Source organism: Scardinius erythrophthalmus (genome assembly GCF_964197995.2).
Source record: "Scardinius erythrophthalmus genome assembly, chromosome: 13".
Lineage (NCBI taxonomy): Eukaryota > Metazoa > Chordata > Actinopteri > Cypriniformes > Leuciscidae > Scardinius > Scardinius erythrophthalmus.
Genome location: NC_138233.1, coordinates 33,847,070 through 33,864,711, shown reverse-complemented (window position 1 = coordinate 33,864,711; position 17,642 = coordinate 33,847,070). Strand labels below are relative to the sequence as shown.

The 17,642-nt window shown below is 40.1% G+C and overlaps 1 protein-coding gene across 1 annotated transcript; it reads left to right on the top strand.

The window, feature by feature from the left end:
- The first annotated feature begins 322 nt into the window (after positions 1–322).
- LOC308701106 (calnexin) lies at positions 323–16,395 on the top strand. The gene is made up of 13 exons (XM_081383181.1): positions 323–544; positions 666–739; positions 3,395–3,453; positions 3,688–3,829; positions 3,914–3,995; positions 4,156–4,348; positions 4,540–4,699; positions 12,583–12,673; positions 12,753–12,908; positions 13,299–13,418; positions 13,499–13,598; positions 13,676–13,754; positions 15,937–16,395. The coding sequence occupies exons 1-12, from the start codon at positions 479–481 to the stop codon at positions 13,750–13,752; spliced, it is 1,320 nt and encodes a 439-aa protein (XP_081239307.1). The 5' UTR covers positions 323–478; the 3' UTR covers positions 13,753–13,754; positions 15,937–16,395.
- The last annotated feature ends 1,247 nt before the right edge of the window (positions 16,396–17,642 follow it).

The window sequence follows — 17,642 nt, the reverse complement described above, 5'->3', positions numbered from 1 at the left end:
ACATGATGTGAAAAAGATGGATCTCAGAAAGAGATCTTCATATTCTGCCTCTTTCCTATTGACTACATGATTGAAACAACTGGAAAAAAAATGTCTTGAGGTGTGGTACTGATCCCAGTGACACCAGACTGTTGAATATTACTGGATTTGTTTTGTGTGTGTGTGTGTGTGTGTGTGTGTGTGTGGTGTAAGCATTGTGAAGTGCATAGATGAACGTCCTTCATCAATGATTCCTTATTAAACTCCTTTGCCATCTTATATGTAAAGCGCAAGGGCTCAACAGGACAGAGATCAAAGTCCACGTTTATTAACCCATAAATACAGGAAGATGATTACGCACGTTACCAAGTCGAGGTTTAATATAGGCTCATGTGAAGCATGTCTTAAACTAAATCGTTAAAAGTAGAGTTGAGGGACAGAAATAAGGATTTTCATCAAGCATAATCTTAGAAGATTGCTCCTGCTCACAGATACAGATATGATGCGCTGTCAGCCTTTGCTCTTTGGCCTCTGTTTGTGTTTCGCTCACTTCAGTGGATCACAGGTAAATATAATGGTTATTGCATTGTGTGTGACACAGTGCACATAAAACATATTAATGTGTAAAGAGTCCTATCACAGCTGCTTTTGCTTTTAACCCTGTTGAAACGAACTGTGCTGTTCAGAACGCAAACACACCCGTCGCGACGCCAGAAGAGGTTTATTTCGCCGAGCAGTTTGACGCAAACGCGCTGGACAGGTTGGTTTCGGAAACTCACTGACAACATGTATAATACAGTATATGGGTGTTTCTGCAACTAATGGCACAAAGTCCCGGCAGATTTTAGAGTTATGTTCAAGTCTGTCATATGATGTTTAATAAATTCAAACACAATATCATACATTGACATAGAAAGAATTACTGGTTATTTAATGAAAATGAGGAAGCATTCATAGGTTAAAACACCATTTTTGTTCATGTCTCAACTGTGGTCTCAATCCTCAGGTATGTAAAATGAGCAAATTCTTTTACAATTTGACATTATTTCAAAATAATTAGTTTCATATATATATAGGCCTATATATATATATATATATATATATTTTTTTTTTTTTTTTTTTTTTTGCCCTACACTGTAACTCTGAAAAATACTTTTAATAAAGCATTTGTAGTTAGGGAAAGTTAGGAATTTTTTTTTTGCCAATCTGCAAAAAAAATTCTTACCAATAGCTTTTTTTACCATGTGTTCCTATAGGTGTCTAGTAACACCTCCCAATTTATCCACGGCCAAATCCTCGGGGAAACGCCTGGGTAAAAATAATGAATTTTTAAAAACTATTTTTTTCAATATTACCTTTTGAGATGTCTAACTAGGGGTTTTTAGGGGTGCCGAATCTATCCCAGCCATTAGTTTTGACTAAAAATTACTCCAAGTCCATACAAAAACCACATAAAAATGGTTTTATTGAACAATTACAAAACAAAACTTACTAAATCGGTTTAAGGCCAGACACTACAGGTGAATAGAGTCAAATTTTTAACTAGCAGATATCACCATGACACTTTCCCAGTTGATTACCTATATTAAGATGAGAAAAAAATGCATTACAAGTTTTCTGTAATTTAATGTTTAAATATGCAAATTAGGCTATATCTAATTAAATATGTGCTAATTTGCATATCTTTTAAAAAATGAAATCTGAGTATTGGATAAAGCCAGGTTAAAAAATATTTTTTCATTGTGTTCACATATTAGATGGGAAAAAAATTACTGAGGGATTTATGGATATCTACTTTTGTTATCCTGTAAATCCGAAAATACTGTCAATAGCCTTAAAAAATGATTTTCGCCATGTTTTTTTAGAATAAAATGTAATATAAATCAGGCTAGGAATAATATATTTACAAATCCCTCTGTATATGTCTTCATAATATAACTAGGTACAAGACTGGAGAGTTTGGTGTATATAGGTGCTACTGAAGTGGAGATTTCGGACTTGGAGTATGAGAGAAAAGTCATTTTGAGAAAATGGCCTTTAAAGATTTATCATCAGCCAATGAGATTGCGCATTCAGCCCTTTTACTTTCACGATTGGTTGCTGATAAAAAGGAAATGACCATATTTGGATCTGACAGTTGGAAATAATTTTTAACCTGGCTTTATCCAATACTCAGATTTCGTTTTTTAAACGATATGCAAATTAGTGCATATTTAATTAGATATTGCCTAATTTGCATATTTAAAAATTAAATTACAGAAAACTTGTAATAATTTTTTTTCTCATCTTAATATAGGTAATCAACTGGGAAAGTTTCATGGTGATATCTGCTAGTTAAAAATTTGACTCTATTCACCTGTAGTGTCTGGCCTTAAACCTATTTAGTAAGTTTTGTTTTGTAATTGTTCAATAAAACCATTTTTATGTGGTTTTTGTATGGACTTGGAGTCATTTTTACTCAAAACTAATGGCTGGGATAGATTCGGCACCCCTAAAAACCCCTAGTTAGACATCTCAAAAGGTAATATTGAAAAAAAAAAAAAAAATTTTAATTCATTATTTTTACCCAGGACGTCTGGGCACCCCAACTTTGATTGCCTCTCCAGGCGTTTCCCTGAGGATTTGGCCGTGGATAAATTGGGAGGTGTTACTAGACACCTATAGGAACACATGGTAAAAAAAGCTATTGGTAAGAAATTGTTTTGCAGATTGGCAAAAAAAATTCCTAACTTTCCCTAACTATTGTTCAAAAACCAAACAAATCTAGTTTCTATGGAAACAGAAATTAGCACATGAGCTGCCAGATTGGGCCACCCACATTAAGCTTTTTTTTTTTTTACATTGTCACTCACAAGATCCAGAAAAATAAGATAAAGATACAATTTTTTTCTGAAGTATTTATTGTGTCCTCACCATACATATATTACTGTTCAATTCATATATTATAACAAAATGTCATTACCGCAACAATGTTTTATTTTAATTATTATTCAGATTTTTATTAGCGAAAAATTATTTTACCATTAAAATTACAAGTCATTCACTGTCAAGATATTGCAAGATATTGATTGGCATAAAGAAAATCGTAAAATCCCCTAATTTTAAATGTATGTATATTTATTGTAATGTATAAAAGCATAAAAAATTTACATATTCCAGATTAAAATTTTAATGGCATGCAATTGTGAGTACATTTTAAATGTATTACAGACTGATTAATTAATAAAAATTCAAAGGGGTTGATTTATTTATTTATTTTTAATTTGGGAGAGTCGAAAGTGACCATAGTTGCAGAAACACCCATATAAATAAATAATATAAAATATTACTTTACTTTAGATCAAAGTTATGTCCAGTTATTAAGTGATGGTTGCTCATTAACATCAAATTCTCTGTCTCCTTGTTTGCACTGAAGAAACTGGGTTTTGTCCAAAGCGGTGAAAGATGAGCAACTGAAACTTCTCAAATATAATGGTATATGCATTTTGTGAATATAAATTTGAAAATTGAAAACAGTGTAGCAGTGTTAAAATGTTTGTTATATAGTCAGCCATACATTATAACAAAATAACCCTGAAGGATGATCAGGACGTGATGTGGGTCTGAAGGAAGGATGGTGCAATAATGACCTGCTTATCATGGCTTATCAATATAAAGTGCTGTATATTATCAAATACATGGCGATATGAAAAGCCTTTCTTTACACAGGTGAGTGGGTAGTAGAGGAACCAAGTGAACCAAGATTTTTAAGAAACAGAGGCCTGGTCCTCAAATCCCCTGGGAGACACCACGCCATATCTGCTTACCTGAGGAAAGTGTACCACTTTAAAGACAAACCGCTTTGCTTACAGTAAGATATTTTGATCAATTTGCTTCTGTCCTTAAAACACAAATAAAATCGCTTGACTAAATCTTCTTTTGAAAACATCTGCAGGTATGAGGTTTTCTTCCAAAAGCTGGTTGATTGTGGTGGAGCCTACATTAAGTTGCTTTCTCATTCAGATGATCTTCGTTTGGTAATACTTACAATTTACACAATCCTGGTTTAGCTTGGTGTGTTAAAACACGAAGAACAGTTTATTAAATGAGACAAACAGTCAAATCTTTACATTTTAAAAAGAAATTCACAATGAATAAAAGTGCTTTCTCTACACTGTGTTGTCATTGTTGTTTTAGAGCCAGTTCAGTGATGCCACCCCATACACGATTATGTTTGGTCCAGATAAGTGTGGCAGCGCACACAAGATACATTTCATCCTTAGCCGTCGCAATCCCATCACAGGGACATATGAGGAAAAACATGCTCGGCAACCAGAAGTGGATCTTAGTGACTATTTTATTGACCAGCGTCCACATCTCTACACGTTAAGTGAGTAGTCAGTAAAGAAATACATGTTCAGTGACTTCATGTTCAAGTCAATGCTGTGATTTGAAGTAAGTTTACATTCTAATAAACTAGACAGTTCAGTTTTAATAGCAAATCTTATGTATGGAAAGTGTCTAATCTTGTATAATGACATGTTGGTTGCAATTTTATTTGAGTGAAAATGTTCTTTTCAGATGTGTATCCTGACAACACTTTTGAAATCTTTATTGACCTGACGCTGATAAACAAGGGCAGTCTTTTGGAAGACATGGACACTCCTCACGAAACACAGGAACCTCATGCGGCCTTAGTGGATGGGGTTCAAACTTCTGACCTAAAGTTGGAACATGAAAGGTATGCTGATTAATATAAACAACAGGTATATGAGTTATTTATACACTGAGAGATATCTGATAGATGAGTTGTAATAGCTGTGCAGTCCAGTGTTTTGAAACCTGTTTAATATTAGGTCCTCCTGGATCAGCTTAAACAAAATGAGTTCAACACTTCTTTGGTTTATGAATTAATTAATTAATTGGTTGAATAGGTGGCTTGTAATCTTCAATCTTCACTCACAGGTGAAGTCCCTAATGTACACGTGTTGGACACAACCAACATTTACTCTCTTTGAACACTCAACAAGGGAACTGTCTCTCTGAAGGTTCTCTGAAATCTGACAAAGCTCTTCTTCAGAGAGCATTTAGAAGAAAAAGACCATATTATGGATGTTCTTTTTGGAATATTACATTTATTTATTTTAATTTATGACTGTTAAAGTAAAAGAGCTGCAATACCTGTTATGTTTGGGTAAGGATCACACGGACACAGGGAGTAGCATCAACTTATCATAACTTTTACTACCATGACTGTCTCTTCAGACCCAAGTAAATGAACGCATACATTCGTCAGGCATAACAGAATGATCCAGCACAATCGAACTCTATGCATTACTGAACACTAACTCAATGCATTATTAAACCCCATTGAGAGAACACGACATTTCCCCCCCTCCTACGGGTTTTCAAACATGAAATGTTGACACAAAGTCCTGTAAGTGCCCCGGACGGGAACGAGTGCGAACAGGCCGCGGTGAAAGACGAGGATGAGGCTGGGCAGACTGTGATGGGCAAGCACACATCTCAGCTGGCAGGTTGATAGGGATATCTGGAGCCTGTGCAGGCACTATCTGAGGTGTTGGCTGACTCGCTGTGTTGTTCTGCCAAGCTGAGGGTGTATGTGCCGGGGCCGGTACTTTACGGAGACGGCTTGCATGCCACCGCGTGCCGTCACTGAGCAAGAAAGTGGCTGGGCCCAGCTGATGACTAACTTGGAGAGGGGAAGACCAATACGAAGCGAGTTTATGGTCTCTGTGGGGCCTGCGAACCCTGACCCAATCTGCGGCCTGTATGTCAGGGTCCTTTGCGTGTGCTGAGAGATCGAATTTCTGCTTCATCCGCCTCTGCTGGCGTTCAACAGAGGCCTTGACCCTTGGTAGTGGTCCCTGAGGCAGTGCTGGGCTGAGCCTGTCAAGGGGAAGGTGGAGCTCACGGCCAAGCATAAGGAAAGCTGGAGAGACCTCCGTTGTAGAGTGTTGGGTGGCCCTGTAGTGCAGCAGTGTGTGACGGATGGCCTGTGAGAAGGTCCATCCCTGGAACAGGTGTGCTCTGAGACTGTTTTTCAGCGACTGGTGGAAGCGTTCGACGCCCCCGTTAGCTTGGGGATGATAGTATGCCGTGCGGATGTGGCGAATACCCTTGTTTTTGAGGTATAAGGTGAACTCAGCTGAGATCAGCTGCGGGCCATTGTCAGTAGTGATAGTATTTGGGAGGCCCCAGCGGGAGAACAGAGAGTCCAGAAAGTTGATTATGACCAGAGAGGTCACAGAGCCGGTGGCAATGAGCTCGGGCCATTTCGAGTGCAGGTCATAGACAACCACTAGGAAGCGTTGGTGATGAGGAACTCCCTGTATCTCACCACATATGTCCAGCTGCAGGTGATCCCAAGGCTGTGATGGCCAAGCAAGAGGTTGTAAGGGTGGGGGGGCCTGGTGACCCGTCTTACCGCTCAAGAGACAGGCGGCACAGTCTTTCACTAAGGCCTCAATGTCTTTATCAATCCCTGGCCACCAAACCCGGTCTCTGCAGCGTTGTTTCAACTTCACAATACCCAGGTGGCCCTCATGAGCCATTGCCAAGACACGTGCACGTAGGGTGCTGGGGATGACTGTGCAGAGGCCGCGTGCCACACAGGTGTCGTTCCAGCAGGACAGCTCCTGCTTTATTCTGGAAAATGCTGCCAGCCCCTCCGATATCTCCTGAGGCCAGCCATTCAGAATATAGACACGGAGCTGAGAAAGAATTGGGTCCTGTTCAGATGCGTCCTTCAGTTCTTGTAATGATACGACGGCCTGTAGGGGTGTGTGTAACATCTGGACAATGTCCCGTTCCACCTGGTCCGTGTCGGTGTGTGTGTGTATGGCAGGGTGGGGTGGAGTAGCGCGGGACAGTAGGTCAGCCACAACGTTGTCCCTGCCAGGGGTGAACTTCAGGTCAAAGTTATACTGGCGAAGACGGTCGGACCAGCGGTGTAGCCGCAGTGGTCTGTGGCCTGTCCCAGACGTAGAAAGCAGTGCGGTCAGGGCCTGGTGATCTGTCCTCAGGGTGAAGGAGCGGCCATAGAGATACAAGTGCCACCTCTCGCAGGCCCAGATGCAGGCTAATGCTTCACGTTCCCCCACCGAGTACCGTTGCTCCGTCTGATTGAGGGCCCTCGACGCAAAAGCGATGGGCTTCTCCACGCCCCGCTGAGTCTGTGACAATACTGCTCCTATGGCTGTAGCCGACGCATCGCAGGTCACCAAGGTGGGGCTAGAGATATCGAAGTGAGCCAACACTGGAGCTGTGGTTAGCTGCACCTTGAGTGCCCGCACTGCCTCAGAGCATGCCTGTGACCATATCCAAGGCTCATCCTTACGCAGCAGACGTCGTAATGGGGCAGTGGTAGCAGAATAATGTGGGAGGAACTTCAGATAGTAGCCCGTCATGCCCAAGAAGGAGGCGACCTGTGCAGCCGAGCTGGGTTCAGGAATTGCCAGTATAGCATCTACATTTGACTGAAGTGGTGTGATGCCATCCGCCGACAGTCGGAAACCCACATACTCAATGGTCGGTGCAGAGAAAACACATTTTTCAGCATTGACGGTTAGTTTGTGTTCAGCTAGGGCTGCAAAAACTCTGCTGAGGCGTTCATCATGACTCGCAGGGGAAGGCCCATGAATAACCACATCATCCAGGTAAATGGCCACCCCCGGTATACCAGCCAACACCGACACCATGATTTTTTGAAAGCAGCTGGGGGCGGAGCTAAGCCCAAACGGCATGCGTGTATAACGAAACACACCTGCATGGGTCACAAAGGCTGTGAGGTTTCTGCTGCTGGGGTGAAGCGGCACTTGTAGGTAGCCCTGTCTGAGATCCAGTTTAGAGAACACAGTTGAGCCATGGAACTGAGCAGTGAGCTCTTCAGAGGTAGGCAGTGGGAACCTGTCCGGGATCACTGCCTTATTCACTGCTCGCAGGTCGACACACACCCGTAGGGCCCCTGATTTCTTCTGAGCTACCACCAGGTTTGAAACCCAGGGCGATGCATCCACTGGTTCGATAATGCCAGCGTCCAGCAGCTGCTTAAGTTCAGCTGAGACACCATCACGGAAAGCCAGAGGAATGCGGCGAAGTGGTTGAATGACTGGTTTAATGGCGGGGTTCAGGAGAGGTTGGTGGGCAAAAGCAGTGAGGCAACCCAAGCCTTCAAACAGGGACGGCCATTTTTGCTGCCAAGGCGTGGAGACTGTCAAGATCGCAGCTCCCTTTGTGTCCACTAGGGAGAATCCCAGAGCCGAGAACAAATCCAGACCCATCAGATTGGCCCCGTGACGGGCAACATGGAAGGTAAAGTTGGGTACCAATTTGTTGCCATACCCAACAGTTACTTGCAGGGCACCCACTAGGTCAATTTTTGAGTCGCCATAGCCACAGAGTGAAGCAGAGGGTGGCGAAAGTGGCAGGGACCTGAAAAAAAATCTGTATGTGTGCATGTTCAAGAGAGACACACTGGCACCTGTGTCCAAAAGCAGTGGGATGCACACATCATTTAGGCGCACTGAGCATGCTTTAAATGAGACTGGTCCAGAGTAGACATTGTGAATTATAGTGGGTGACTCAGCTGGAGCCGAGCGACAGACTGAAGCAAAATGGTTGCGTTTGCCACAATTGCGACATGTTTGGCCACGGGCTGGGCAGTTCTGTGCTCTAGACGGATGAGATGAAGATCCACAGTTATCACAGGGCCGTGACGCTAGTGTTTGTGGGCGTGGCCGAGACCGCTGCGGGCGTCTCAGTAGCATAACTGCAGAGGAGTCTGCTGCCGCCAATGTGTCGTTCTGGCCGGGCTGTAATATTGATGGAGGCACGGGGGAAGGGGCTGGGTAATCCGTGATTGTTTGCTGTTTAGTCAGCGCCGACGCACATGCAGCTGCACTCTCTATTTGTAATGCAATCGTGATTGCTCGGGATAGTGATAGATCATCCGGTTCTAATAGCAGAGTTTCACGTACTTTCGCGTTGTTGGTATGTTCAATTAACTGGTCGCGAATCATTTCGTCCTGCAACGCACCGAACTTGCATGTGCTGGCCAATCCACGCAAGTTGGCTACGTACTGTTGCACTGACTCACCGGGCAGCTGTTGTCTTTGGCGGAACAGAAACCGGCGCAAGAGCGCACTCTGTGGGGCCGCAAAGTGCGCGGTCAGTAGTTCCACGGCTGTGTCATAATCGCTTGTGGCACCTGACTCAAGTGTTCCCAGCACCCGCTGACCCTCGGCTCCCAAGCAATGCAGTAACAGCGCCTTTTTGCGGGCTGTGCTCACGTCAGTCAGCCCCACTGCCAAGATGAAAGTTTCGAAGGACTGTAACCAGCGAGTCCAGGGAATTGGAGGCTCGCCAGGTAGAGCGAGGAAAGGAGCAGGAGGTGGTAGTGCGATATCAGCCATCCTCGTCGCCAATGTTATGTTTGGGTAAGGATCACACGGACACAGGGAGTAGCATCAACTTATCATAACTTTTACTACCATGACTGTCTCTTCAGACCCAAGTAAATGAACGCATACATTCGTCAGGCATAACAGAATGATCCAGCACAATCGAACTCTATGCATTACTGAACACTAACTCAATGCATTATTAAACCCCATTGAGAGAACACGACAATACCTTCCAAATTTTGAGCTTCATCAAGAACCAATGAGGTTCATTCTCGTGTTACGCAGCACGTTTGAGCTTCTGCAAGAACCAATGAGGTTCATTCTCGTGTTACGCATCACGTTTGAGCTTCAGCAAGAACCAATGAAGTTTGTGGTTGAGCTTGTTTATGTTCGCTGATCAGTGTTAATGTGAATAAAAGCCTAAAGCCTAAATCTGTTCATCATATAAAGTGATTGAGTCTATTCAGAATATTTGGACTAAACCACTCATTTCATATGGATTAGTTTTATGATCTCTTATTAACTTTTTGGAATTAAACAGAATTTTTATTAAACGGAATTAAAAATTTTGGAGGTCAACTATCCCTTTAATACTGATTATGCAGTCTTTAAGTAGACTTGCCCACTGAAGCTGAGAAGGGTTGACTCCTGGGAAAACTAGGTCTCTGCTGGAAGAGGTGTTAGTGAGGCCAGTTGGGGACGCTGCTCACCCTGTGGTCTGAATGGGTCCTAACCATAGATATCATATAAAGGCTAGATGTCTTAAGGAGAAGTCACTTCCGGCATCACCGGCGGCCATCTTACTACAGGGCTCTGTGAATTAAGGTGAGTGATCAGCATGCACACAAATCCTCTTATCTCGGTGAAATCTTGACGGATTTACAAACGGTTTGGTTTCTTACAAATGTCATTACCGAGGCTATAATTCTTTCATATGGAAGTCCATTTGTATAATTTTTCATATGTATGCAGTTTCATAGCTACATCTCTGACGTTTATAACAAACCAAACCGTTTGAAAATCGGTAGAAAATTGAGCAAGTTATGGTTATTTAAAAGTACATGCACCATGTTACGAGTGAGCGAGCACCCTGTCGTAAGATGGCCGCCGTGTGCGGACGTCGACCTCCATTGGCCAACAGCGCGTACGAGGTATCTAGTGTTTATATATATATATCTATGGTCCTAACGCCCCAGTGTAGTGATGGGGACACTATACTGTCAAAAAGCACCGTCCCTCAGATGAGACGTTAAACCGAGGTCCTGACTCTCTGTGGTCATTAAAAATCCCACGATGTTCTTCGAAAAAGAGACAGGGTTTAACCCCGGCCTCCTGGCCAAATTTGCCCAATTGCCTCTGTCCATCATCATGGCCTAATCATCCCCATATATTCTGATTGACTTCATCACTCTGTCTCCTCTCCACCAGTAAGCTGGTGTGTGTGTGTGGTGGGCGTTCTGGCGCAGTATGGCTGCCGTCGCCTCATCCAGTTTGAGCTGCACACTGCTGGTGGTTGAGGAGATCTCTGTAAAGCGCTTTGAGTACCCAGAAGAGCGCTATATAAGTGTAACAAATTATTATTATATTATTATTATTATTAGACTTTATTTGATTACATGATTAATACATTTTTAATTAAATTTAAAAAACTTTCACAATCAAATTTGATTGTTTATAGAATCTAAAGCCAATAATAATAGCCTAGGTAGACTATTCTAGAACATAGGAGCCAGCCAAGGCTCTGCCTTCTTTTGTAGATACTGATGCTCTGTGTACCAGATAATCTAGTACAGTGCTTATGTCTTAGTTAAGCAACATTTCTAAGATGGAAAAAGGGCCTTAGTAGTGCATAATAAAAGATAATAAAATAATACAAATAAAATGGTGTGAATCCTCCTATGCATGAGGTTGCCTTGTCTAATACAACACATTAAATCTTAATGGTAAATGGTAAATCTTATGTGTCCATGAAGCAGCTAGCACCTTCCAATCATGTTTTGGATGTAAACTGTGTGAGATATGTTAGTATTTGTCATAGGAGAATTATCTTTCTAGATTAAAACATGAGCCCTGATGGACAGGCCGTCTGTTCAGTGTGTTCCCGCGCCTGTGGCCTGAGACTCTGGGATAGACTCCAGCCCTCCCGGAAGATATATAATTATAAAAAAATTAAATAGTGTAGTAGTAATAAGTAGTGTAATGCTGTAAAACTTAATATCTTAAACTGACTAAATGGGAGCTAAAAGTTTAACAACAAAAAAAAAGTTATTTAAGAGCATTCTTTTCAAGAAGTTTTGACACAAGAACAAACTTAAGGGGAAAAGACCATTCTAAAGAACTGTTTTCTTTCTGAATTTAGAGAATAAGAAATGATGAGAAGAATTTTATTAAAAATGTTTAGTGAATCCATTTCCTTCTCAGCCTTTATCCCTTGGGACAGAAGGATTTGGAGTATTTCTGGAGTAGCTGCTAAAAACAGAATATACTTTTTTTTTTTTTACAGTAATAATAATTTGCATCATTACAATTTGTTTTGACTGTTGTGTGGATTAAGTAAATGCTACATGAACTCTTTTCACATTTCCATAACAAAAGAAAAAAAGTGCTTCCACAACTTTCTAAAAGAGGGAAAAAAATATCGTGAGATCGGTCAGTCAGATCGGTCGGACTCGGGAGAGAGAATGATGTGAAATTTGCCATCGCTCCCTCCACTGTTGTATTAGAAACACCCGCGCAGCGCTAATTCATTTTTCTACTGCCGAGGTAATGTAAAACAAGTAAAGCATTGTAAATGTATATTATAAAAAAAAATTATATGAAAAACTACCACATCTGTGATGTTGATCACTGTGGAAATGTGTCAAGTCAAGTGTGAAATGTGAAAAGGCTCCATTGGTGAACAGAAGAGTCAGTTTCTCTCAAAAACAATGTCTTGGTGAATTTGGAATTTTTGAATGGTAGTGTAAATTTGATACAATAAGAATGCTTTGAACACTAATTATCATATATACATATATATATAGGGGAGAGAGAGTTCTGTACAGACTACTGTAAAGATGTAAACTTGAGTCTGTATTGTAAAAAGACTTAAATAAACTTGACTTAACTTGGCTTATGTTTGTCCATTACAAGCCACTGGACAACCTACTTTGGTTCTTTATCAATCTGTGGTCGTGTTTATGTGTGTTTGTTTGGACAGGTCAGATGGTGTGGCGTCGTCTCGTGAGCGTTCATCTCGTCCTGCATTATCAAATCCAGAAAGCCAACCCAGCACAAACCCTAATGATAAAGTAGGCTAGCACTCCACAATATCTCATTTGCATTAGCCGTGAGCAGTTCATCATTGTCCTCGTGTGGTTGTTGTGTTAGGACAGCAGAGAGCAGCCATTCACCATGAGCCCCGTCGCCGCTGTGGGATTTGAGCTGTGGACCCTCACTGGAGATGTGATGTTTGACAACATCTTTCTCTGTGACAGCCTGGAAGTGGCCAGACGTTGGACTGAAGACACGTGGAGTAAGAGAAAGGTAGTAACAACAGTTAACCCATTATCCTTCAACTGGAACAGCCAGTCTGCATCACCAAACTGACTAGCATCTGTGATAATCTGTCATTTAGCATGCATCTCTTTTAAGCTCACATTAATGAGACCACATCTATTCAAAACACTTCATCCAGTGACACACCCGATTAAAATTATCTAGTGAAGGCAAAATGTGAAGAAATGGCGACCAGGTCGGTAACACTTTACAATAAGGTTCATTAATTAACATAAGTTAACTACTTTAGTGAACATGAACTAAGAATGAACAATACTTCTACAATCAAGGAAATTTAAACCAAAAATGTGTTTTTCATATGTTTTAAAATAATTAACAGTAAATTGATCACATCTGTTTCACACTGTCCTCTTGTAGCCTGGAATGATAGAAAAGCTGTTGATGGCGACGGTCAAGCGGCCGTGGCTCTGGGGTGTCTATGTGTTCACTGTGGGCCTTCCCATCATCCTCTTCATTAGTTTCATGTGGCCTAATAAGGTACATAAATGAATAAAGATATTCACAAAATAACTTTCATTTGTGATTGTTTCAATATTGTGTATGTGTGTGTATTTTAGCGGTTTGGTCCACCAGACCAAAACTATTACTATAAAAAAACAGACGAGCCTCAGACAGATAGACGTCAGGACATGGAGGATCATGTGACTCATAATGATGGTGAGAGATGCGTACAGGACCTGCAAAACTGCAGTGTGCTAGTCATAAAATTAATTTTGTGTGTGTGTGTGTTTAAGGTGTAAATCAAACAAGAGTCGAGGCTAAAAGCAGAGCGGTCAAGAGGGCTGCAAGAAGCTCAGAAGTGACAAGTTAACAGTAAGTATGAGACACACAGGGTGAATCACATGTCCAGGTCACATGTAGCCCAAAAATATAGTCTGCATCTTTATTACTGTAATGTGGACAAAAAGACCAATATAACTGCAAAAACATTAATAATTTATGGTTGTATTTGTTATTAATACTTATACTGTCAGAATCATTGTATTACTGTCCTTTTTACTGTCATATGGTAGCAGATTACTGTGCCATGTTAAGAAAACTGTAGTTAGAATAACCATTGAGAATAATGAGCATTACAGGTGTTACACAGTGCATAACTTGACACCTTCACCAAAGGAGCAGAGGCCCTATTGGTTTCCTAAGAATCGTGATTGAGTGTAAAAGGAAAAAAAGTAATCTGTTTTTTTTTTTATAAGCAAAGATGCGTCATGGCTTATCACTTCGTGCCAAATATCATGAGAGAATTGCCAAACAATTGAAAAAAATCACATTTTTCAATGCAAGATTGCAAAGAATATATATATATTAGTATTGGGACACCCCTCCAAATCATTGAATTCAGGTGTTGCAATCACTTCCATGGCCACAGTTGTATAAAATCAAGCACGTAGACAAACTGATTCTACAAACATTTGTGAAAAAAATGGGTCTCTCTCAGGAGCTCAGTGAATTCAGTAAGTCCATTCGTGAAATTTCCTCTCTACTAAATATTTTACAGTCAACTGTTAGTGGTATTATAACAAAGTGAAAGGAATTGGGAACAACAGCAACTCAGCCACAAAGTGGCACTGTAGGTTCAGTAAGTCCATTCGTGAAATTTCCTCTCTACTAAATATTTTACAGTCAACTGTTAGTGGTATTATAACAAAGTGAAAGGAATTGGGAACAACAGCAACTCAGCCACAAAGTGGCACTGTAGGCCACGTATAATCACAGAGTGGGGTCAGCGCATGCTGAGGTGCCAACTTTCAATATCTACAGACCTCCAAACTTCGTGTGGCCTTCAGATTAGCTCAAGAACAGTGCGTAGAGCTTCATGGAATGGGTTTCCATGGCCGAGCAGCTTCATCCAAACCTTACATCACCAAGTGCAATGCAAAGCGTGGGATGCAGAGGTGTAAAGCACACCGTCACTGGACTCTAGAGCAGTGGAGACGTGTTCTCTGGAGTGACGAATCACAGTTAGGGGAGTCATGTTCCTGTTCCAACATGACTGCGCTCCAGTGCACGAAGCAAGGTCCATAAAGACATGGATGAGTGAGTTTGGTTTGAAGGAACTTGACTGTCCTGCACAGAGTCCTGACCTCAACCTGATAGAACAGCTTTGGGATGAATTAGAGCAGAGACTGCGAGCCAGGGCTTCTCGTCCAATATCAGTGCCTGACCTCACAAATGCGCTTCTAGAAGAATGGTCAAATATTTCCATCAACACACTCCTAAACCTTGTGGAAAGCCTTCCCAAAGGAGTTGAAGCTGTTATAGCTGAAAAGGATGGGCCAACTCCATATTAAATATTATTTTTATAAATAATACTCCATATTACCTCGGATGCAAAAGCCTCTAAAAGCCACCTCTGTCAAAATTATATAAAAAAATATTGATGGAATGCTCTCTGCATATAGTATACACTCATCAAATACTTTCACTTCAAACTCACTAAATCCCAGACTCAGCCCATTTAGAAATGCCGGTACTTAGGTAGAAACCTATACATAGGAGCCTGATAAAAATTTTAATATTAATACAAACTTAGAGGCTTTTATATATATATATATATATATATGGAGTGTGTAGTGTACAAAATACAAATAAGTTGGTCAGTGAAAACATCGTAAATCTTTTATTTTTACTTTTGTCAGTTAAATAAAGGTTCAAGAGAATTAACAAATCACAGATTCTTGATTTTATTGCAATTTACTTTACAAAATGTAAAAAAATAGTTTTCAAATGCTGTGCATTTATGTGTTTCCTTAACATATTCAGTGATTGAACGTCTTTGGTCAGCTGGTTAAGTGGTCATTACAGTAATGTGAATTTAGAAGAAAAATTGTCATGTTGTGATGTTACTGATTCTTAAAAAAAAAAAAAAATCTTCTGATTTTAGGATGAAATATGGCCCAGACATGTTTTCATGGGATTTGACCCATGATGTTTCTGTCAATCCATAAATGTTGACAGTCCAAATGGCTAAACCATTATTCTTTCATTTTCACAGCTCACAGAGTCAGTGTCAAACCTCAGCAGAGTGACATCAAGCATCATGTTAGTTCAAGCAGTCCACGTCAATCAAACTTGCATCAGCTGTTCATTTTTATTACAGAGGTTCATTTAAATCCCCATTCATTCAGCCACTCTTCTTTAGCACAGCTGGATGCTAACTCCCTCTCCATCCCCAACTCCACCTAGCCTAGAGATCTGTAATCTAATCTGATATCTGTCTTAAAATTGTCTTCAGTTATACCAGTAAGTTACATTGTAATCATCCTTCCTCATGTATTTTGGCTTGTTTAAAATAACTTGTTTTGTGAATTGAAATTATGCATGCATGATTACTGGATCTGTTCTGTTATCCCAAGGGGAGTTTGACTTGCTGAGCATGAAGTTTGCCCAGAACACAACCATACCGCCAACACTAACTGTGTATGCATTATCATTATAATAAAATATGAATTTGATAAAAGTGGTCCTGACTCCTTACTGAACTGAAAGATATGTTATCACCCTGTTTTAATAGTGTGAAATGATGAGATGCTGTGCAGATTTACATTCATCTCTTGTAATCGAGCCAACATATTACTAGTACAAATAAAACTAATTAGGCAAATTCTCCCAGCTGTAGCTTTGCAAATGCGATGCCGTGCAGAAGTATTCAGTATAGTTCTCTCATTAATGGTTTATTTAAAGCAGTGACTCATTTGTTCTAGTGTAGAGATAAAAATATAAATTTGAATGTGATATCATTGCACTAAAAGTTTAATGTTATTGCAGAACACTACATTTGTGTGACAGTGTATTGTTGAGCTCATCACAGACTTGAGCTTTACGTACGTCTGCAAGATGTCTGTTAAAGATCACTTCATCTGGAAAGCATCTGCTGTTTATTAACATCTGATTGACATCTTTAAGATGTCAATTTAACATACATTCTAAATCATTACATCTTTAAGACATTTTCTAAACGTCTATTCGACATATGACAGGAAACGTCCTATAGACGTATTGCAGATGAGCAAACACTCTAAAAAATACATCTTCCAGATGTAAACACACACATCAAATAGACGTCTCTGTGATGTACGTGTGCTATCTGGGGTACTAATTTAAATAATTCAAGATTAACAAGAATGACAAAATTGACAGGAAGAAAAATCAGTGAAAGGTGCATTGCTGAAAAGACAACTTTACAAGACAGAAAATCAATAATAATAAAAAAGTTTAAGTATGCAGGTCAGTGCTTCTAATATGTACCTCTTTCACAATGCAAGTTAGTAGACTGCATCTGTCAAAATGTATAATGTTTAATATATAATGTGTAAATATGTTGGAACCTATTGAATGGTATATATGCCACTAGGATTTGAATTTAAATATTTACTTGAAATTATGATTTTGATATTTAATTGCATCAAACATGAAATTTAAATGTGGAACATATTATGATATCAGAGCATATTTTCAGAGATGTTCTTATTATGGGTTGAAAGATCTAAGGATCGGTTTCAGTCGCAAAATGTATGTGTGTGCAGCTTCAAGAGAGAAACCACATCTGTGCTATTTTCTTCATTTTATTTTATCATTTCTATTATTTAATAATTTCTGTTATTTATAATTTGTTACATATTTCATTTAATAAAAAGGTATGTATTATATTAATCATATATTATTATATTTATATGACTTATTTTTCTTGCTCTTGCAGTG

Coding starts and splice junctions, on each gene's coding strand:
- LOC308701106 (XM_081383181.1), top strand. CDS start 479: ATGATGCGCTGTCAGCCTTTGCTCTTTGGCCTCTGTTTGTGTTTCGCT. Junction 3,830..3,913: donor GACAAACCGCTTTGCTTACA/GTAAGATATTTT, acceptor AAACATCTGCAG/GTATGAGGTTTTCTTCCAAA. Junction 4,700..12,582: donor CTAAAGTTGGAACATGAAAG/GTATGCTGATTA, acceptor TTGTTTGGACAG/GTCAGATGGTGTGGCGTCGT.